At 40.1% G+C, this 22,632-nt stretch overlaps 1 protein-coding gene across 1 annotated transcript in view; it reads left to right on the top strand.

Annotated features, from left to right (window-relative positions):
* The window catches only part of LOC132378207 (collagen alpha-6(VI) chain-like), a 127,493-nt gene that overhangs the window by 50,200 nt on the left and 54,661 nt on the right, over positions 1–22,632 (top strand). The window contains exons 13-20 of the mRNA XM_059944917.1: positions 6–154; positions 2,010–2,102; positions 2,782–2,835; positions 4,701–4,772; positions 4,853–4,879; positions 5,861–5,905; positions 7,138–7,191; positions 7,709–7,771. Coding sequence (XP_059800900.1) covers positions 6–154; positions 2,010–2,102; positions 2,782–2,835; positions 4,701–4,772; positions 4,853–4,879; positions 5,861–5,905; positions 7,138–7,191; positions 7,709–7,771 — 557 coding nt within the window. The remainder of the gene's footprint in view (positions 1–5; positions 155–2,009; positions 2,103–2,781; positions 2,836–4,700; positions 4,773–4,852; positions 4,880–5,860; positions 5,906–7,137; positions 7,192–7,708; positions 7,772–22,632) is intronic.

Here is a 22,632-nt window from a genome sequence, read left to right on the forward strand (position 1 = left end):
CCAAGAGGATATCCATGGACTGATCTTCGTTCCCCTGGAAGGAACAGAAAATGCTGACAAAATTGCTGAACTGGAGTTTGGAAGAGGGTTTGGTTACCGAGAGGAACTGATGATTAACAAGCCGGATATTGGAAATGAATTATTGAAAGCAATTGTAAGTGATTTTGTAAAAGTCAAATGTTATCAGAAGAATTAGAAAATATCTGCAATAAACTATTTATTAATTTAGTCAATTGTGTTTTACAAGTGAATCTTTTTTAGAATCAGTACGCAAATCAGGTATCTGAAAAGTATAACTTGTTTTTAAATTATGAACTACCTTACTGAACATGTAGTTGGCTTAATGCCTGACTTATCATGCTAATTCAGTATATGATATCTAAATGACAAATAACATCCAGATAAAACATACTCTGGACCCTCAGTGTATATGAAATGCATCTACCTCTAGGTGTGTGCAGTAATATCAACAATGTGTTGTGCACCTCTTATATCAGGTATTCCAAATTAAATTGCACATTTGAGAAATGTCATAAGATTAAATAGAAAATTGAGGGTAGTTTCCACTAAAAGCTTTTTTGCCTGGTTGTGAGTTTCCTGGCATTTTATCTAGTCACATGACCTTTTGAGAACATCATGATTCCTGTCTGTCTGTCACACATTAACACCTGCACCTACAGAATTTATTTGGACTGGCTCCTGTGCTGCACGGTGGGATGTTTTACTGCACCAAGGGGACTGTATGAACTGTCATATTGACTTATAATTTATAACTTACAATTTGTACAGCATCATTAATGCAAAGAATATGAATTAGCATCCATTTGGCTTACTTTAAATTTATATGTTTATATATCATAGAGGCCTTGAAGCTAAAGTTAAACTTCAATAGACATGCTTATATTCCTCATAAAAGATTTGAATCCATTGAAATAATTGAATATAACAGGCATGCTCATGCATGTCATAAGAGGGAGAAAGTTAGAAAGAAGTGTGTGGGCAAGTTTTCTACATGGCATTTGCAGGTACTGGGACCAGGTTGACAGGGCGTAATGGTGGAGGCAGGTAACCTGGTAGCATTTAAGAGGCTGATAGATAGACACGTAGATGTTCATGGAATGGAGGGATGTAAACACACACAAGCAGGAAAGATTTAGTTAAGTTCGGCATTGTATTTAACACTGACACCATGGAAGGAGGAGCCCATTCCTATGCTGTACTGTTCTATGTTCTATTTGACATGTACTCATACTTAAGCAGCTAACATGTCAACCTATTTCAAAGTTTCAAGTACACTTATTAACAAAGAATGTATAAATTATACAACGTTGAAATCTGTTTGGCTACACAGTCTCAAAACAAGAAATCTGAAAGGACCAATTAAAAAAAAAAGACTGACACCCAATGCACAGAGAAAGGGGGAGAAAACTCAAATTATACAAACAATGGAAGAGAGCAAGCACATTCTGAACCAAAATGAGTCCTTGGATCCGAACCCTGGAACAGCCCGGATTAGGCCCAATGGCTTGATATCAGTTCATTATGTTAGCAGGCACAGAGCACAGAGGTTGGGGCAATTTTCATTGCCTCAGTGCCATGGAGAGAGGAGTGAACATCCCATCATCTGGGCCAGAGTTTAAGTTGTCCAAACAGCGTATGGTACCCCGCACTGGAATGCACTAGGATTTGCTAGCATCATCCTCTGAAAAATACATAAGCATCTTTTTTGAAGCTGACTCTAACTTTGTGTAATTATGCAGACCTCTGACACAGAGGATGACCACAATTTTCCTTAATGTATCTGCAGTTTGCATATCTTTTATTATGCCCTGGAATTGGAGCTGAACACTGCGTCCTCTAAAGAAAACCCACTACAATTTGTCCTTCACAGTGGTTAAGGAGCTTAATCTTCCTTCACTAACATCATAAATAAAAATAAAATAGAAAATATGTTAATCTTAAAAATGCTCCAACTAATGATTAATCTGTCTCAATTTATTTTCTTGCAGGACACAATTGCAGAGAGAGAATGCTGTAAAATAATTTGCAAGTGCTCAGGGCAATTAGGAAATAGAGGAGATCGAGGAAAAAGAGGATCTTTGGTAAATCAAAAATTGTATGCTACTCAACAGAATATGGCTTCTTTATGTGGCTCTGTTTATTTGTTGATTAAATAGCTGAAACTCTGAATATTAAACTTTATTGTGTCCCTTAACCAATGGCAGTTGATGTGTGCAATGTCAATTGAATTTCACTTGTTTCAAAGATTAAAATCTCATTAATGGTAAGTTCACTTTTCTGTGTAAATGAAGGGAGCTCCTCCCTGATCCACCAGCAGACGCACCTTGGGGTGCCGTATCCAGATGGAACCTCTACCAATACCTCCAGAATAATTGGAAAAGCCTTCCTTGACAATGACAAACTGCATATTTACAATGATTTACTGTGTTAGAATTTCTGGACATTTCCTGACAGAACTCTGCAAGTTACATGCTGATAAGTGAACCAAAATGCAGGTCATGTGTGTCTAAAGCAATTCTTTAGTTCTTTAACATGGTATTGTCTCTTTAACTTTTATGATAGAGAATCAGGACAATTGCAGACTTGTATCAGTTAATTTGGTGGGTAAAGTGGCTCAGATTAAGATTTAATCTTAAATCTTGATTCAGGGTCATGCAAAACAATCTTGTCTGATTAAAACATTATTTGAGCTAACACTGAAACTTCCAGTATCTAATTTTAGCATGCTTGATAATTGTTTTTGCCATGATCTAATTTCAGGGGCTAAAAGGTCAAAAAGGATTTCAAGGATATGAAGGTGAAGAGGGCAAAGAGGTAAGCCTGATGCAATGTAACAAGTTTTTTCAAGAGTGATGTTTTGTACAGGAATAATTTAAATGCTTAGATATGATAGAGGTGGAGGTATTAAAGGGTGTGACGTGGCACTATTAGTCAGGGAAAATGTAAGGGTGGTGCTCAGACAGAACAGGCTGCAGGACTTACCTACTGAGGCTTTATGGGTGGAACTGATGAAAAATGAAGGGATGACTACATTGATGGGATTATATTATAGACCACTCCACACTCGATAGGATTTAGAGGAGTGAATTTGCAGAGACATCACAGACAGTTGCAAGAAAAATACAGTTGTGACAGTAGGTGAAGCTGTTTCTCACAACTACTGGACTATACCTCTTCCCAAACTGTCACTTGTAAAAAAATACCATCCCCTTAACTCAATTCCTCTGTCTGCATGGCATCTGTCTTTGGGATGAGTCTTTTCATTCCAGAACTAATGAGATTTCCTCCTTCTTCAAAGGAGGTGGCTTTGCTTCCTCCACCATCCACACTGCCCTCACCCACATCTCTTTCATTTCATGCATGTCTGTCCTCACCCCATCCACTCACCACCCCTCCAGGGATGGAGTTCCTCTTGTCCTCACCTACCACCCCACCGGCCTCGGTGTCCAGCACTTAATTCTCCATAGCTTCTACCATCTCCAATGGGATCCCACCACAAAACACATCTTTCCCTCCCTCTCACTTTCTGCTTTATGCATGGATTGCTCCCTACAAGAGTACCTTGTCCATTTTGCCCTCCCCACTGATCTCCCTCTCGGTACTTAACCTTGCAAGCGAAACAGGTGCCACACCTGCCCCTACACCTCTTTCCTCACTACTGTTCAGGGCCCCAAACATACCCTCCAAGTGAGGCAACACTTCAGCTGTGAGTCTGTTGTGGTCTTCTATTGTATCTGGTGCTCTCGGTATGGCCTCCTGTAGTTTGGTGAGACCCAACATAGATTGAGAGACCACTTCACCAATCACCTATGCTGCGTCGGCCACAATAAGTGGGATCTTCTGGTGACTACCCATTCCCATTTTGACAAGTCAGTCCATGGTCTCCTCTACCACCGTGATGAGACCACACTCAGGTTGGAGGAACAACACCTTATATTCCATTGGGGTTGTCTCCAACCTGATGGCATGAACATCAATTTCTCAGACTTCCAGTATTTGCCCTCCTTCTCCATTCCCCATTCCTGTTTTCCTCTCTCACCTTATCTCCTTACCTGCCCATCACCTCCTTCTGGTTCTCCTTCCCCTTCCCTTTCTTCCATGGCCTTCTGTCCTCTCCTATCAGATACCCCTTTCTCCACCACACTATTTATTTCACTGATGGACTTCCCAGCTCTTTACGTCACCTCAACCCCCCTCCTGGTTTCACCCATCATCTACTACATTAAACTTCTTCCTCCCTCCCCCATCTTCTTACTCTGAAGTCTTGTCTCTTTACTCCCCACTCCAGATGAAAGGTTTTGGCCCAAAGCATTGACAGTTTAATCTTTTCCAGATACACTGCTTGGCCTGCTGAGTTCCTCTAGCATTTTGTGTTTATTACTCAGATTTTCTCTTGCCTGTTAGAAAAATTTTGAAAGGCAGAGCTGGCTTGAATAGTGAGTTGGGTTGTTCTTTACCTATCGCTTGCAATACAAACAAAGTTGATACAAATGTATTTCTATTCAAGCCCTTGCTTTCATACTTCCTTTGTGTCTTCACTTTGGTGAGTGGAAAATGAAAGTATTTCAGACAAAATACAAGGAAGGAATTTTGAAGCTTAAGGACAATGTCTACTATGATGTTTATGTTGTGATTCGGCCTTCTCACTGTCACCAATAAACTGTGTTCCGGCTCTTTAGGGTAGCAGGGGAGGTCCAGGTATTACTGGAGCTCGAGGAGAAGATGGATGCCAAGGTCCCAATGGCCACAAGGTATGTGGTTTAATTGGATAAAGTTGCATCTTGGCTCAGTTTAAAACTCCAGGATTAACTTAATATTCATTGTTTTTCAGGGATCAAGAGGGCGTAGAGGACAGAAGGTAAGTACGCTTTCAGGCTTAACCAATTTTCCATCCAAATTTTGCAATTACTTTATAGAATGCCTATTTATCTGTTAGGCATATGTTGTGTATGTGGCCTGGTTACACATCTATGTTATTAATAAAAAAACTGGAGACTGGAGCTAAGTTTCATGGTTCTTTACTGGACCCACCCCCAAATGACAATGTTCTGATCATTGGTGCAATTCAGCACAATATTCAGAAATGCTTTCATTTTTGCTCTGATTCAGTTTGTGGAATTTAAATCCTTCAGCAATGACCAGTGGTGTGGGGTTTAAATGCTGTTGGAGAGTGTCTAGTATTTGCTTGAACGTTTTGTCAGCTGGCTGTTCACGGGTTAACAAGCTCCATAGCAGCCCGTAGCACTGAGTAAGATACTGGCTTTCTTTTCATCATTAACACTGTTAACATCAGAATATAACTCGACTCTTTCAATGTAAGTTACCCAGTTTTCAATGCGACTATCAAATACTGTAATGGTTCCAATCATCGCTATCTTTATTACGTTAATTTAATCTGTTTTTCCTTGTTTTCTTTTTAGCTAGTTCCTTGCATTCACTTCTTATACCCCTTAACTCAAATGACCTTTTTGCTAGCGCTAACAGCGTACTCTGTCTAGATGCATGTGTCGCTCCTTTTAATTTCCCTTTTCTCACTTCTCCTCCGAGTGCCGTTAACTGAAACATGGTGTTCCGATAAGATGTAGGTTCATAATTCTCATCGCCTATTTGTTGTGTAGGTGGCCTGGTTACGTAACTATGTTATTAATAAAAAAGCTGGAGACGGGAGCTAAGTTTCCTGGTTCTTTATTGGTAGAGTCCAAACTTGAAACGCACATACAGATTAATACACACCTAATAGCGCAGGCAACGTGTTACTACAACGTAAATTAGTCCCTTTTTATAATGTAGGCTATATGGTACAGCATATTTCACTAAAGGACTAATGTTCTCTTGACAGGGTGACACGGCTGCCAATGGTTTGGTTGGAATAGTTGGAGAGGAGGTATGTGAAGATTCAAGATACTTTTTGTACTGCTGTTTCCAGCATTTCCCCACAACTGGGTTAGATTCGGCTGTAGGACTGAAGGGCCACATTGCCACTGGAATGCCTATCAAACCTGCATGCCTTTAAATCTGTCAGATATCAGGAAGTTTTTACATAATCACATCAAATTGCATACTTTAGATTTTAAATGCCTTTCATACTATTTTAATTTGGTTCAGGGTAAAGACTTCTCTTTTGTAATTTTCTGCTTTTTCCTGCACTGGAGGTCTTAAGGCACAGAACCCATTGGTTTTGTTTACATACCCACTTCCCATTAAAATGAATGCTCCAAATGTAAAAGTGATGGGATTCTTTGTAGCTTGTTGTCTTAATCTAGTGTTTGCTCATGACTTTTTTGACAAAGGAATTAAGGCCTGACTTTATAAAATTCTTTTCAGTCTCAGGATTTAGCAAATACTTCCATAACGCAGACAATCTTGTATTGTAGGAAATACAAGTGGCAATTCCTCCATAGTAGGATCCCACAAGCTGTAATGAGATGATGACCAGATCAAAGATAAATGTTGATCAGATCAGCTGATTGTTTGTCCAGCCTCCTCCTGCAAAGTGGTTTCTTGGGATTTATTTCAACCAAAAGATGGCACCTTTGACAGTACAGAGTATACTTAGAGCAGAACAGGGAGGTGAACCTAGATTTTTGTGTTCAAGTCTTCAAATGGGATTTGAGAAATCATCTTCAACTCTGAGAGCAGAGTGGAAACCTTGAGCCACAGCCAATATTGATGGAAAACCGCAGACCGTAATATTGATAGTAGATTTTCTCAATTTGCAGTAGCAATCTGACAAGAAGTTATTTTGTATTTTGCTGGTTTTATTACTGAGTTAATCTTTCAGGAATGTCCAAATGAAATTATAGAAAAAGATCATGTGGGAGTTCAAAGTGTGTGGGAGTTTTTAAAATTTCTCAGTTACTATCTAATCCTTAATGAATATCCCAAAAATAATTTAACAGGTCACTAACATTTATGAGAATATCTTTTAATTGATTATAAAGTTTTCTGCATTGAAATAGTAGTTACACTTCATAGCTGTAAAGTGTTTTTGTGTAATTTGAAATTGTGAGCAAATGTTATATGAATGCAGTAGCATGATTGATTTTCTGTTTCATTTTGATCTCTTATGCATTAAATGGTTTTTGTAAATGATTTTTGTAATATATTATCTTTCAGGGAGATCCTGGAATTCCTGGAGTCGATGGAGAAAAAGGGGCTGATGGAAATACTGTAAAAACTTTTTTTGGATCAGATTTTATTGAATTTAGAATATACGCAAAAGACATTAAATGCAGTATGCAACTATACAACATTAAATTACAAATATGATTATTATTTCATCCTTCATTATAAACAGAATATTAATAATCAAAACCCATTTGCCTTCCAGTTATTTGTTCATTTATTGTTAAGTTCATTTTAGGATTAAGCATGTGGTGTCCTGAGTTGGCTTTCGCGTTGATTTTAAAAGCTTGACTATGATTTCCCTGCTTTTTATACTTGAAGTGCATTTATAAAGCTAGTGATTCCACTCTTTTTAACAATCTTGTTTCTGTGTTCCTCCTTATGAGTATCCCAATTTCTGAGTGTTGATCAGCCAAGTTATGTATACCTGTTCAATTACAAAAAAATAGTATAAGCAGAGTACACAAAGACCCATAGAGAGATCTGCATTCAGAAGCTTTCAGAAAATTTCATCTGATATTTCTCAGTGTTCTCGTTTTAATCTGTCACATATACTCTTCAGGGAAGCAAAGGCATTCAAGGACCTAAAGGTGACCGTGGAGAACCAGGTCTACAAGGGGACACAGTAAGTAGATAAATCATCATTATACATTATGTATATTTGCTAAATCATTTTAAACAGATAGCACCTTACTTTTATATGCATGACCATCCTGTTGTAGCTTTTTTAATCATTCCATTGATCAGCACTTGCTTATACATAGTGAATTTTGTAACAAGCCGGATGCTGAATATTCATTTTGACTTGACCAGTTTGCTACCACTTCAGATTAGATCATAATTCAAGTTTCCTGGTCACATTTAGTTGCTAATTTCCCATTTCTGTGATGGATTGAGTTTTATCTTTCTCTTAATATTCTTTTCTTGTAAACCTTGTATATTCTTCCTGTGACCACATGATTTCATCCCACATTCTAAAGAGATGTCATTAGGTTGATTGGGTTCTGTTGGCCCTTGTGTAGGTAATTTAGTAGGGGAAACAATAAGAGATGATGGGCATGTGAGAGAATATTGGTTACAGCAAAGTAAGACGGGGGACAACCAGTCTGATGGGAACACTCCAAGTGCTAGCATAAGCCTAACAAACCAACGTGAATATCTGCAAATTACAATTAGAGTTTACGAAGTCAATAGTGGTCCAATTTCATGTGATTCATTCCAAAGATAGTGGTACCACCAGCATGGTTAGCATTCACTTGTTATCCACTTCATCTTGTCAGAGCGATCACAAAATGCTTTCTGGAACAGTGTAATGAAGCTGGTTCAATATCCACAGGAATTCCACAAATCTGACACTGTGTGACAATGGGGTGTTGAAATATTAAATAACTTGAAAGGGAACTGGAAACTGATACTAGTTCCTCTTTTCTGCTGGCCTTCTCCCTCCAGGAGGAGTTTCCAGTTTGGCCGGTGCAACATTTAGTACACATTGCAGCCACTGTCAACTAGTTGTGGAATGAGTAAACATTTAAGCCAACTCCTTTCAAATATACTACTCTACCTCTAGGCCCTTTAGAAATGAGCAAGGCTACTTGAGAGTACTCCATCACCGACTTCACTTTTCCCTTGGGACTGATAGAAGGGTCTCTCGTCATAAGATGCTCAGCCCTGATCTGTTCTTGCAGCATTTATGGTCCTGCTATACTTCAAACTTTCTAGTAAAATGCTGTGGACTCTAAAAGGTGAAAGTAGCTGAATACAAGTGAAACTAAATATAATAAATCATCTGATAAAAGTCTTTTTAATCCCCAGAACAATGGTTGTGCAGTGTAACATTAAGGGCCTTAGTTGTATGAAAGAATTACTTTAACCTAAACCTATTGTCATAAGAATAAGGGAAATTCAGTAACTTTTATTTTTCACCATGACTGATATAGCTTTCTATTGGCTTCCCTTGCAATTATGAAAGACAAAGATCTTCACTTAGATCTATTAGGTATATTTTTTCTTTCCAATATTTTTTATTAGTTTCTACATAGAAGAATAAAGAGTACAAGAAAGTGTATAAAAGGTCAAATTTTTTTAAAACTACCAATTACATAATATCTGTTCATAATAACAATCTCATTACCCTGTATTCATATAAGTTAATCAAAAGTTACACTGAACTATACTAATTGATTACAAAAAAAGAATCTAACGCCTACCAAGACTGAAGCTGTTCATTAAGGAGAAAAGAAGGTAAAATACCTTCTTGTATAATAAAAATTAATAATAGCCAACATCTGAGTTTAAACAACACATTGAAGGTTTTGAAAATAATTCAGAAAAGGTCCTTACAATGTTTGAAACACTTGATGAGATTCAGAAATTGAGCAACAGAACTTCTCTAAATCTAAACATGGCATAACCTCGCATAACCATTCAGCATGAGAAAGAGGAAAAACATCTTTGCATTTAAACAAAAGTGTCCTCCTAGCTATAAGATAACGAAAGGCCAAAATATGTAAATGAGATGCCCTCAGCTTAATATCTTGTCCTGCAACTAAATAGGTCTGTCAGACAGTTAGGCTTAAAATTGTCTTTAGAAAGTAAGGAAAAAGTTTGAAAAAAGTTCCTACCGATATTTTTCAAGATTTGTACAAGTCCAAAACATATGAATTAGTGAAGCTTCTCCATTATTACATCTGTCACAGTAGGGAAATATATCCGAATAAAAACGAGATAGCTTATCCTTAGTCATGTGAGCTCTATGTACCATCTTAAATTGTATGAGGGAATGACAAGCATATAGCATTGAAGTATTAACCAGTTTACAAATTTCATTCCAAGTTTCCTCATATATTGATCTCTGTAAAGCTTGTTCCCAGAGATTCTTAATTTTGTCTGAAGGAACATTCCTCATCTCCAGCAACATACCATAAATATTAGATATTGAACCATTATGAAAAGCTGTCAAACTAAAATTTATGTCTAGTAAGTTCTTATCTGAGCTTATAGGAAATGTGCATAATTTAGATCTTAAAAAAAAATCTCCGATTTGTAAATTTCTAAAAAAGTGAGTTTTGGGTAAGTTATATTTAGCTGACAATTGCTCAAATGAAAATGGGTTTCCTCCAACAAACAGATCCCCAAAACATTTAATACCCAACCTGTCCCATTCTTTAAAAACTAAATCAGTCATTAAGGGTTTAAAAAAATTAGAATAAATGGGACTTGAAAGGGGAAATCTCAATAAACCAAAGTGTTTTCTAAATTGTATCCAGATCCTCAGAGTATGTTTAACTATTAAATTATCAATTAGTTTACTTACAGATAAAGGAAGTGAGGATCCAAGAAGAGAAATAACAGAAAATTTATTAACAGAGTTGGCTTCTAAAGAAGCCCATACCGGACAGTCTATACGATTAATATAATCTGGCCAAAGCATAAGATATCATATATTAACTGCCCAGTAATAAAACCTAAAATTAGGTAGGGCTAAACCTCCAGACTTTTTATGTTTGTGAAGATGAACTTTATTTAAATGAGGTCATTTATTTTTCCATATATCAGACGATAAATTAGAAGCAAGAGAGTCAAAAAAGGATTTAGGAATAAAAATAGGTAATGCCTGAAAAAGATATATAAATTTTGGTAGACTGGTGAACTACATATACCTGTCTCAACACACCCCTCTGCTGACTGCTCCTGTGGCTCCTCTCACAGACCCCTGTACAAAGGCAGTTGGAGGCACTGTTCCTCCCTCAGTCTCCAGGATGTTGTGTGGTGGTTTCTTGCAGCTAATAAAAGACTATCATTTGCCTCCCAAGAGTTATTGATGGCGTATCAATTTTATTAGCTGCAATTTTAAAACATGGACAGCATTTTATGACCAGATAAATTGGACATTGATCCTCGAGCTCCCGAAGCAGCTATTGCCTTTGAACTCTGGCTTGCATGCTTCCAATTGTACCTGGAAGAGATTCCCGTGACTGAGCCTGCTATCATGCACAGAGTTCTCCTCTCCAGGGTCAGTCCGCGGGTGTACTCCCTAATCAGAGACCTGCTGACCTACCAAGGGGCACTGGACGCCCTCAAAACGCAGTACCTGCGGCTGGTGAACACCATCTACGCAAGACATCGCTTAGCGATGCGGCGGCAGCAGGCCGGAGAGTCGAGTGCTGAGTTTGTCCGGGCCCTACAGACACTTGTGCGGGCCTGTGACTGCAGGGGACTGACGCCGGAACAGCATGCGGAGCTCCTGGTACAAGACACCTTCGTTACGGGGATCAGGTCAGTGTACATGCGCCAGCGGCTGCTGGAAAACGCCGATCTTACCTTACAGTCAGCGATTGAGCTGGCTGACACATTGGAGGCTACTCTGCACAACGCTGACACTGTCGAGCCGCGCGATCTCCCGCCAGTCCAATGGACGCTACAGACCCCACCACCCACCAGCGAATCGACCACAGCTGCTGCCACTCACAAGTCCGTGAACTTCTCGGAACCCTCCGGCAAATTGACCACGGCTACTGCCAGTTGCAAGTCCATGCAGTGTAACTTCTGCAGACTCGAAAATCACCCCCGAAAACGCTGCCCAGCCCGAGAAGCTACCTGCTCCAGATGTGGAAAGAAGGGCCACTTCGCCAGGGCCTGTAAGTCTAAACCAGAAGCGGGGTCGAGCAGCACCACGTGCGAGGCATGGTGGTCACCATCTTGGTCGCCACCATCTTGCCTGCCTGCCTCGTGCGAGTCATGGGGTGGCCATCTTTGTCGGCGCCACCTCGCCCCGCCTCCGACCCACGGGTGCTTACTGGACACCAAGACGGTGGTTCAACTCTGGCCTCCGTAACCCTCGACCAAAGCGCCCCACACCAGCTTGCAAGGTCAATGATGGACATCCTGGTGGAGGGGCACAGGACTAGCTGCCTGTTTGACACGGGCGGCACTGAGAGTTTTATTCACCCGGATACTGTGCAACGTTGCAGACTTGTGACACAGCCGGTAAGCCAGAGGGTCACCATGGCTTCTGGATTGCATTCCACAGACATCCGGGGGGGTTGTGTAGCGACACTGGTGGAGCAGGGCACAGAATATCGGGACTTTGCGCTACTCGTCATGACTCAACTGTGCACACCTGTGCTATTGGGGCTGGACTTCCAGAGCCACCTGAAAAGTGTGACAATGGAGTATGACAGGCCCCTCCCACCAATCACTTTCAGAAGTCCTCAGTTTTGTGGGGTTTCATCATATACCCTGCTACTGACCACACACACACACCGAACCACACATCCAACCCAGCACCATGCCAACAGCCACGCTATTGACACCACTTGCAGCCTCTCCAACCTCAAGATCCCTCCCCCACCGCTGTTTGCCAACCTGACCCCCGACTGTAAACCTGTGGCAACTAAAAGCAGGAGGTACAGCACGGGGGACCGGGCCTTCATTCAGTTGGAGGTGCAGCGGCTGCTCAGGGAGGGGATCATTGAGCCAAGCACAAGTCCTTGGAGGGCCCAGGTGGTTGTTGTTCGGACCGGGCAGAAAAATAGGATGGTGGTGGACTATAGCCAGACCATCAATAGGTTCACGCAGCTTGACGCGTACCCCACCCCGCATCACGGATATGGTCAATCAGATAGCTCAGTACAAGGTGTACTCGACCATAGACCTGAAATCCACTTATCACCAGCTCTCCATCCGCCCAGAGGACTGCCCCTACACCGCCTTCGAGGCGGGCGGCAGGCTCTATCACTTCCTACGCGTCCCCTTCGATGTTATGAATGGTGTCTCTGTCTTCCAGTGGGAAGTGGACCGGATGGTGGACCAGTGCCAACTGAAAGCCACGTTCCAATATCTGGATAACATCACCATCTGCGGTCACGACTGGCAGGATCACAACACCAACCTCCAATGACTTTTCCAAGCGGCCAAAGCTCTTAACCTTACTTATACCAGGGACAAGTGTGTGTTTGGAATGACCCGACCTGCTCTTCTTGGGTATGTCATGGAGAACGGGGTCATTGGCCCTGATCCCGACCGTATGCACCCCCTGTTGGAACTTCCTCTTCCCACCACTCTCAAAGCCCTCAAAAGGTGCCTGGGATTCTTTTCCTATTATGCCCAATGGTTCCCTCATTATGCAGACAAGGCCCGTCCCCTGGTCAAGTCCACCACATTTCCCCTCTCTGCCGAGGCCTGCGCAGCCTTCAGCCACATTAAAGGGGACATTGCCAAAGCAACGATGCATGCAGTGGACAAGACCATTCCCTTCCAAGTTAGAGAGTGATGCCTCGGACTTCGCGCTGGCTGCTACCCTCAATCAGGCAGGAAGGCCAGTAGCATTCTTCTCTTGTACCCTTCAGGGCCCTGAAATTCAGCACTCCACGGTGGAGAAAGAAGCCCAGGCCATAGTGGAAGCTATTAGGCACTGGAGGCATTATCTCACCGGCAAAAAGTTCACCTTGCTGACCGACTAGTGCTCAGTTGCATTCATGTTTAGCAACCAACAGCGGGGCAAAATCAAAAATGATATATTTTTTCGGTGGAGAATGGAACTCTCCACCTTCAACTATGATATCCTGTACCGGCCTGGAAGGCTCAATGAGCCCCCTGATGCCCTATCCCAGGGAGCGTGTGCCAGCGCGCAGCTCGACTGGCTATATGCTCTCCATGCAGATCTTTGCCACCCGGGGGTCACCCGATTTTACCATTTCGTGAAAGCCTGGAACCTGCCTTACTCCCTTGAGGAAATTAGGACAATGACCAGGGACTGCCAAGTCTGCGCTGAGTGCAAACCGCACTTCTACCGTCCTGAAAAGGCACAACTTATCAAGGCCACCCGCCCCTTTGAGCAACTGAGTGTAGACTTTAAGGGCCCCCTTCCCTCCACCGACCGCCATGTCTACTTTCTCAACATAATCGACGAGTACTCATGGTTCCCCTTTGCCATCCCCTGCCCCAATACCACTGCCACGTCCATCATAAAAGCCCTGCGCCAGCTCTTCACTCTGTTCAGATATCCCTGCTATATCTACAGTGATAGAGGGTCCTCCTTTATGAGTGACGAGCTGCGCCAGTACCTGCTGGCTAGGGTTATTGCTACTAGTAGGACCACAAGCTATAATCCCTGGGGGAATGAACAGGTGGAGAGGGAGAATGCCATGGTGTGAAAGGCCACACTCTTAGCCCTTAAGTCAAAGGGATTGCCGGTCTCTCGCTGGCAGGAGGTCCTCCCCGAGGTGCTCCACTCCATCCGCTCCCTGATATGCACATCCACCAATGTCACTCTTTTCTTTTCCCTGGAAGTCTGCTACTGGGACCACCCTACCTGTTTGGCTGATGTCCCCAGGGCCAGTGCTGCTCCGGAAACATGTGAGGAGTAATAAATACTCCCCGATGGTCGAGAGGGTTCACCTACTTCATGCGAACCCCCAGTATGCCTACGTGGTCTTACCTGATGGGCGAGAAGACACAGTCTCTGTTCACAACCTGGCACCCGCAGGAGCACCAGACCCCTACCCCGAACACTCCACGGTGACTATGAACCCTGTACCCACCGAGGTGGATACCCACAAGACACCGTGCATACCAAGCCCTACACAGACCCCTCACGACACTCCCATACCGAGCACCTCGCACACGCATGAGGGATCACTGACGCCTATTGGGCTGACACCTCCAGTCAGGCCGGAACCAGCACAACCACCGTCACCGGTGCTATGTAGATTGCAGCGACAGATTCGACCGCCTGATAGACTTAACCTGTAAATATACTTGTAAGAAACTTTGCCCCATCGGGACTCTCTTTTAAAACAAAGGGGGTGTGAATGTGGTGAACTACATATACCTGTCTGGACACGCCCCTCTGCTGGCTGCTCCTGTGGATCCTCCCACAGACCCCTGTATAAAGGTGGTTGGAGGCACTGCTTCTCCCTCGGTCTCCAGGATGTTGTGTGGTGGTTTCTTGCAGCTAATAAAAGCCTATCGCTTGCCTCCCATCTCCAAGAGTTATTGATGGTGCATCATAGACTATTCATTTTAATAGAATTAATTCATCCAATCAATGACACTGTAAGAGGTGACCAATTTAATAAGAACATGATTCAGTATAGTAACAAAGTTTTCTTTAAACAGGTCTTTGTAATTCTTAGTGACTGTTACACCCAAATAAGAAAATTGATTCCTTACAACTTTAAAAGGGAGATTAGTATTAATTGTTACCAAATTATTTAAAGGAAATAATTCACTCTTACGTAGGTTCAATTTATATCCTGAAAAGTGGCTAAAATGGGGAAGTAAAGAAAGTACACAAGGTAATGAGGTCTCAACATCAGAGATAACCAGCAATATATCATCAGCGTAAAGCAAAATTTTGTGAGTGATACCTCTCCTTAAAATACCACAGATAACATTAGATTCTCGAAAAACAATGCCAAGGGGTTCTAAAGCTAGATCAAAGAGCTAAGGGCTCAATGGACAGACTTGTCTAGTTCCACAATGAAGTTTAAATGGCTTGGATTTTTGAAAATTATTAACAACCCGAGCAGAAGGAGATAGATAAAGTAATTTAATCCATTGATTAAAATCTGGTCCAAAATTAGATTTTTCTAAGGTTTTAAATAAATAATTCCATTCAACCTGATCAAAGGCCTTCTCAGCATCTAAGGATATCACACATTCCAATATCTCCTGGGAGGGAGAGTAAATAACATTTAATACACGACGTATATTAAAATGGGGATGTCACTTTTTAATAAATCTGGTCTGAACATCAGAAATAATAGAAGGTAGAATATTTTCAATCCTATGAGCCAGAACTTTAGAAGGGATTTTCATATTAACATTGCATTGTGAAATTGGCCTATATGAAGAGCATTCAGTTGGGTTCTTGTTCTTCTTTAAGATTAGTGAAATAGAGGTTTCATAGAAAGATTGAGGCAAGCTATCCAATTTGAAAGAATCCAAAAAGGAAGTCTAAGTGTAACTGTGGTATAATTAATGAAGAAAAAGTCTTACAAAATTCTCTAGAGAATCCATCTGAACCCGTAACCTTCCCCTAGTGTAATGAACAATTTCCTCATAAGAAATGGGTGGAGCCATCTGTTTACAATTATCTGCAGAAAGTGCAGGGATATTTAATTGATGTAGAAAATTATTCATTACAGTATTATCTTTAGGGGAATCAGAACTGTAAAATTTCGAATAGAATTCTCTAATCTCTATTTCAGAGTGATCAGTTGTCCTATCACATTAGTTTTGCAAATTTCTTTAATTTGTTGTTTAACTACAGAAGTTTTTAGTTGGTTGGCCAATACTTCACCTGATTTATCCCTGTGAATGTAAAATGGAGTTTTATCTTTAAGAAGTTGAGTTTCAATTGGATATGTTAACAAAAGATCATATTTAGTTTTAACTTCAACACGTCTTTAATATAAAACAGGGTCTGGAGCTATAGCATATTTTTGATCTAATTGTTTCAATTGATTGGCTAATTCAATTCTTCCTTTATTAGCTTTATTCTTAATACTCGCAGTGTAAGAAATAATTTGTCCTCTCTTATAGGCCTTGAAAGTATCCCATGCAATAAGATTAGAAGTCTCTTCCTTTTTATTCTCTTCAAAAAACATAATAATAAGTCTCTAGAAATTTTAAGAATTCCTTATCAGATAACAAAGTTGTATTAAAATACCAAATTCTGTTTATTTGAGGAAGACCAGGGAGATTTAAAGATAGTAATACAGGAGCATGATCTGAAACAGCAATCTCTTAATTTTCACAGGAATGAACTGATGGAATCATTTGACTATCAATAAAAAGATAATCAATCCTGGAATATGTATGATGAACATGGGGAAAAACGAGTACCCCCTATCTAAAGGATATAAGAAATGCCAAATATCAACAATACCACATTTCAATAAAAATGATTGAATAAACTAAACTGATTTATTAAGAGATGCTGTTTTAGAAGATGATTGGTCAAAAATTGGGTCTAGCCAGCAGTTAAAATCTCCTCCCATCACCAAAGAATAAAGACTCAGATCTGGTATAAACAGAGAAAAAAACATGCAAAGAATCCGGGATCATCTACATTTGAGGCATACGTGTTGGCAAATACTATTAATTTATTATGTAGCTTTTCTGAAACTATAACAAAGCACCCATTAGTATCAGACACTACTTTATTTTGGACAAAGGGAAGTGTATTATCTGTAAGAATTGAAACTCCTCTAGATTTGACCTGAAAAGATGAATGAAACCAAAGTCCATTCCAATGGTTAAAAAATCACAGATGATCACATTTGCGTACGTGCATTTCTTGTAAAAAAATAATAGGGACCTTAAATTTCTTAATATAAACAAAAATCTTATTACGTTTGACAGGGTGCTTTAACACTTTCACATTAAAACTGAGTAAATTAATAGTTTGGTCAATTTTTAGCATTATTTAAAGGGTTAAAATATATTCCAACCCATGCTAAATGATATCCAAACAAGAAATTCAATTCTTGTATATCAAAAATACAGTATTAAAGAAAAGGAAGTTAGTTACAAAGGTTTACCAGAAGTAAAAGATACCATTATTCATACAGAAAGATATTAAACATTTAATCTTATATCTTCATGAAAAAACAGGCTAAGCAGTTAGCTTTCAAATTTTAAAAAATCTTTATGCTTCAGCATTCAAATGAGATTCTCAGTCAAACTAGGTAGCCAAGGGACAGGTTAAAACCCTTATTAAAAAAAGTTCCAATGAAGTTTGTTTGAAGTTAGCACATCCCTGCATAACCTCAAGCGAACAGACTTCGAGAATTTTAATATTCCACCCTAACAAATCATGCCTCTTCGACAGGATATGCAAATTAAAAGTTTCTCATTTAATCTTGTGTTTTCATGTAAGGACAAACTAAGCAGCTATCCTTCAGATTTTAAAAATCTTTGTGCTTCAGCAGTCAAATGAAACCATTCGAAAGAACCATATTTAAGTATGATTCTGAGATGAGCTGGATAGCGAAAGCAGGGTTTAAAACCCCTGTTAAAAAACTCAGACATCACTTCTTTGAACTTAGCATGTTCCTGCATAATCTCAGGCAAGTAATCTTCAACAGTTCTAATATAAAATACTTCCCCAATGGTGAAGTCAAAGAAACAGTAGATATTTGGTAAGTTGAATTCCTCTGGCGGAAGGGAGTCTGACATTGCTAATGCTCAACCTGGGACTGAGATATTTAACCTTCCTACAGTTACCACATCAGGTGTGGTTTCATACAAGACAGGTGGAGTCCTGCTTCGACGTTCATGACCAGTGTCTGTGTCTACCCCCTGAAGAAGAGTCCTGGCTCAATGCCTGATCTGGAGGCAGAGTCCTGGCTTGACATTCCTGCCCATTGTCTGTGTCTACCCCTTGAAGAATCTCGGCTCGATGCCTGAGCTGAAGGTGGCATCTTGGCATGAAGTTCATGCCCATTGTCTGTGTCTACCCCTTGAGGAAGAGTGGCAGCTCGGTGCCTGAGCTGAAGGAGGAGACCTGGTTCAAGATTCCTTGTCCTGTGTTTTGGTGTCCACGTTTCTGGCTACAGCAATCCATGGTGTCCAAGTGCCTGGCGGCGGTGAATCAAGGTCCTAGTCTGCCAGTCCTCAAGGTCCGTGGCTGTCCATGTTCCCTGTCCAAGCCATGGCCGCGGTGATCGCAGTTCCCTGTTTCCAAGTCCCAGGTCCACGGCGATCCAAGCCCCTAGTCCCCTAGTCAGAGGTTCGTGTTCCTCTTTGTCCTCCTTGATTTCCCGATCTTCTGTGTAGCGAGTAATAAACGCTACTTTATTGTACCTATAAAGACGTGTTTGTGTCCTGCTTGTGGGTTCTCTCCGAGCTCCCTTGTCCCCACCTCGTGACAGTTTCTCATTTAATCTTGTGTCTTCATGTAAGGACAAACTAAGCAGCTAACCTTTGGATTTTAAAAATCTTTGTGCTTCAGCAGTTGAATGAAACCATTTGAAAGAACCATTTTTAAGTGTGATTCTGAGACGAGCTGGATAGCGAAGGGAGCGTTTAAAACCCTTGTTAAAAAACTTGGACATCACTACTTTGAACTTAGCATGTTCCTGCATAATCTCAGACAAGTAATCTTCAACAATTCTAATATTGCCACCATGATAATCAATCTTGCCTCATCAATGAGATTCACGTATTAACAGTTTCTTTGTTTTAAATTTACGAAAATGAATTATTATCGATCTTGGTCTATCTCTGTTAGGAGGTCTAAACATAGGAGACATGTGAACTTGATCAATCATAGGCAAAGACGCCAAAAGTTCAGGAAATAATTTCAGAAAGTTTGCAAAGAATTTCGTAGGATCATTACCTTTGATTAATTCTTCAAGACTAAAAACCAATAGGTTGTTCCTTCTACTTCTATTTTCTATGTTGATAATCTTCAGTCTTAACTTTTCATTAGACTTCAATTGCTTTTCACAAAGCTTTTGCAGTTCATCCACTTCTGTTTCCAGAGATGACAACATTAATTCATTATTTTTTATACATTTATCGTGATCATTAAGTGTTTGCTCAATAGAATCCAATTTACCATCTATTTGTTTAAATTCAGAGCTGAATTGTTGAAACTTCTCAAAGACTTCTCGTGTATGACTTTGCAGCAAATCCATAATAGAATCCAAAGAAGCGGGGGATCATCCTTTTTAGTACCTCTGCCACTCCTTGTAGCCATAATGACAAAATATCACACTTAAAAAGGAAGTTTCAAGACAGGTTGGAAATAGTAACATAGTTAGAGTTAGAGCAACGGGAGACTGCTGTTACTCCATCAGCCAACACCAGGAAATCCCAGGTGTAGTTTTTAAATCATTTTGAATATGTTTTGAGGTAGTGGTTTAAAAAAGTTCTCAGAATTAAGATGTTGTTTGCTGATGTAAACAAGTAACGGATGATAGAATTCTGCCTTGAATTCTAAGGTGTGAATAAAGTATCCTGTTTTGGAATCAATGTTTTCTTTAGCCCTTTTTACACTAATTTATTGGCTCTTTAAGCTCAGACCTACTAACTTGAGAAGATTCACTTCAAGTTTAATTGTCAGTGTCTTTGGACACCAGCAGCCCCTTTGTAAAAGTTTCAGGGAGTTTAAAAACAGCTTGTGTATCCATATTTGTCCTGCCGGTAGTGTTGAATCATAAATGTGTGATGGTAGAAGTCATGTTTCTTAAAATTTGAAGTGGAGGTTGTTGTGTTATTTATATTCATACATATTGTGGGTTTCAACTTGGGTATAACTTGTTTCCAGATCAGATAATGAACAAAATGCATATGCCACTGTTAGCCATTCCTTATCATGTTCCTGGAGTAATACTACCCAGATCCTGCTTGAGATGCATCACATGAGATTTTGATGGGTCTCTCAGCATCATAGAATTTCAACACAGTTCTTTAGTGAGCACTTTCTTGAGATTTTGCCATGCCTTCTCCTGTTCATGATTCCAGCTCCATTCGTTTTTCTTTTCTGTTAGCTGCCTCAATGGAGCAAGCTGTTCCGAAAGATTGGGTGTGTATTTTCCCACATAGTTGACCATTCCCATGAACCTTTGAACATCCTTTTTACATTGCGGTCTTGGCATGTTCTCAATAAGAGAAACCTTCAATGGATCAGGACACACATCCTCATTGCTGATGATATCACCCACAAAGGTAAGTTCAGTCACTCCTAGCTGACATTTGTCTTTATTCAGCTTCAGGTTTGTCTTGCATGTTGCTTCAATGACTTGTCTGAGTCTGGCGTCATGCTCTTGTTTAGATGATCCCCAAACAATAATATTGTCCATGGGAGTATCCACACCCTCAGTGTGCTCATATAGCATGTGAATGGTTTTATGGTACACTTCAGGAGCTGATGTAATTCCAAATGGAAGCTGAAGAAAACATTATCTGGCAAAAGGAGTATTAAAGGTACACAACTTTGAACTTGGTTCAGTTAGTTTAAGTTGCCAGAATCCAGAGGATGCATCTAATTTACTAAAGTGCTTTGCATTAGCAAACTGTGACGTAATTTCTTCACAAGAAGGCAATTTGAAATGCTTTCTTTTAATGGCTCGATTCAAGTCACTTGGATCTAAGCAAATCCTCAGTTTTCCATTTTTCTTACCAACAATGACAAGCCAATTGACCCATTCAGTTGGTTCATCAATTCTTTTTATAACCCCTAACAATTCCATTCTGTCAAGCTCTGCTGTCAGTTGGTCACATAATTGAAAAGGCACTTTTCTACATGGATGTACTACGGATGGCACTGTGTTGTCAATTTTAATTATGTGCTCTCCTGGAAGACAACCAAGCCCTTTGAACAAGTCCTCATACACTTTCATCAAGTCACTGTATTCTGACTCTGTGTCACTGTCCAGGACAAAGGCTCTTTTCACTGAATTCAGTCTCTCACAGGCAGATAAACCCAGTATTGACTGTACATTCTTTGGTGCCACCACAAATGAAAGCACGTGCACAATATTTTTGTGTGTTACTTTTGTCAAACATGTTCCTTTACCTGCACCTGAATACCCAGTCACTTTTATATTTGTCTGATAACTTTGGACTTGGCTTTAATGCATAAAACTCAGATTCTGCAAGAACATTTACTTGTCCTCCAGTATCAAGTTTAAACAGAATATTGTTTTGGTTCACTTGTAATGGAATAGTCCAGTCAGTCTTACTTTATTTGTTTTCACCAAGCACATCTATATAAAACTCCTCAGGTTCATTTTCAAGCACTGCATTTACTTGTTTTATTTCCTTTCTACTTCTGCAACAGCGTGAAAACTGATTTCTCACCACAGTCATTGCTCATTTGCTGGACCCTGGTTTGGCTGATGCTGCCACTCACAGTGATCATATAGCTTTTTTCCCTCAGATGACATCTTGCGCTCTGTTGGTTTTTTTGTCGTTTTACTATTTTTTCTAATATGTTCGTGCTTCCTCACAGCACCTATGTTGCAGCTCTAAATGAAGAGTTCTTTAGCTTGTGACATCATGGTTTGTGAAGCTATGCAGAGCATCAAAGCTTTTTCCAAATCTAATTCTTGTTCACTGAACAGTTTTTCTCTCAGACCATTATCCAGAATGCCACAAACAATTCTGTCTGTAATGAGAGAATCTGTCAGTTCTACAGACTCATGTGTTTTACCTCGATGTCTCAACTCAGTAACATATTGATCAATAGTTTCACCAGCTCTCTGCTTACATGTAAAAAATTTGTACCACTAATATGTCACATTATGCTTCAGTATACAAAATGCTTCAAGTTTGTCCATTATCAATTTTAAATATAAATTATCTCAATTTTCAAAAATAAAATGATTATATACCTCAATTGCATCATCATCTATTACGTGAAGTAGAAGCGCAACTTTCGTTTTTTTTCCAGTTTTCTTTCTGCATCAATTGCCAATAAATACAATTCAAAACATTGCTTAAATTTCTCCACCTCTCAACTACTTTCCCAGA

This window comes from Hypanus sabinus, chromosome 20 (assembly GCF_030144855.1).
Source record: "Hypanus sabinus isolate sHypSab1 chromosome 20, sHypSab1.hap1, whole genome shotgun sequence".
NCBI lineage: Eukaryota > Metazoa > Chordata > Chondrichthyes > Myliobatiformes > Dasyatidae > Hypanus > Hypanus sabinus.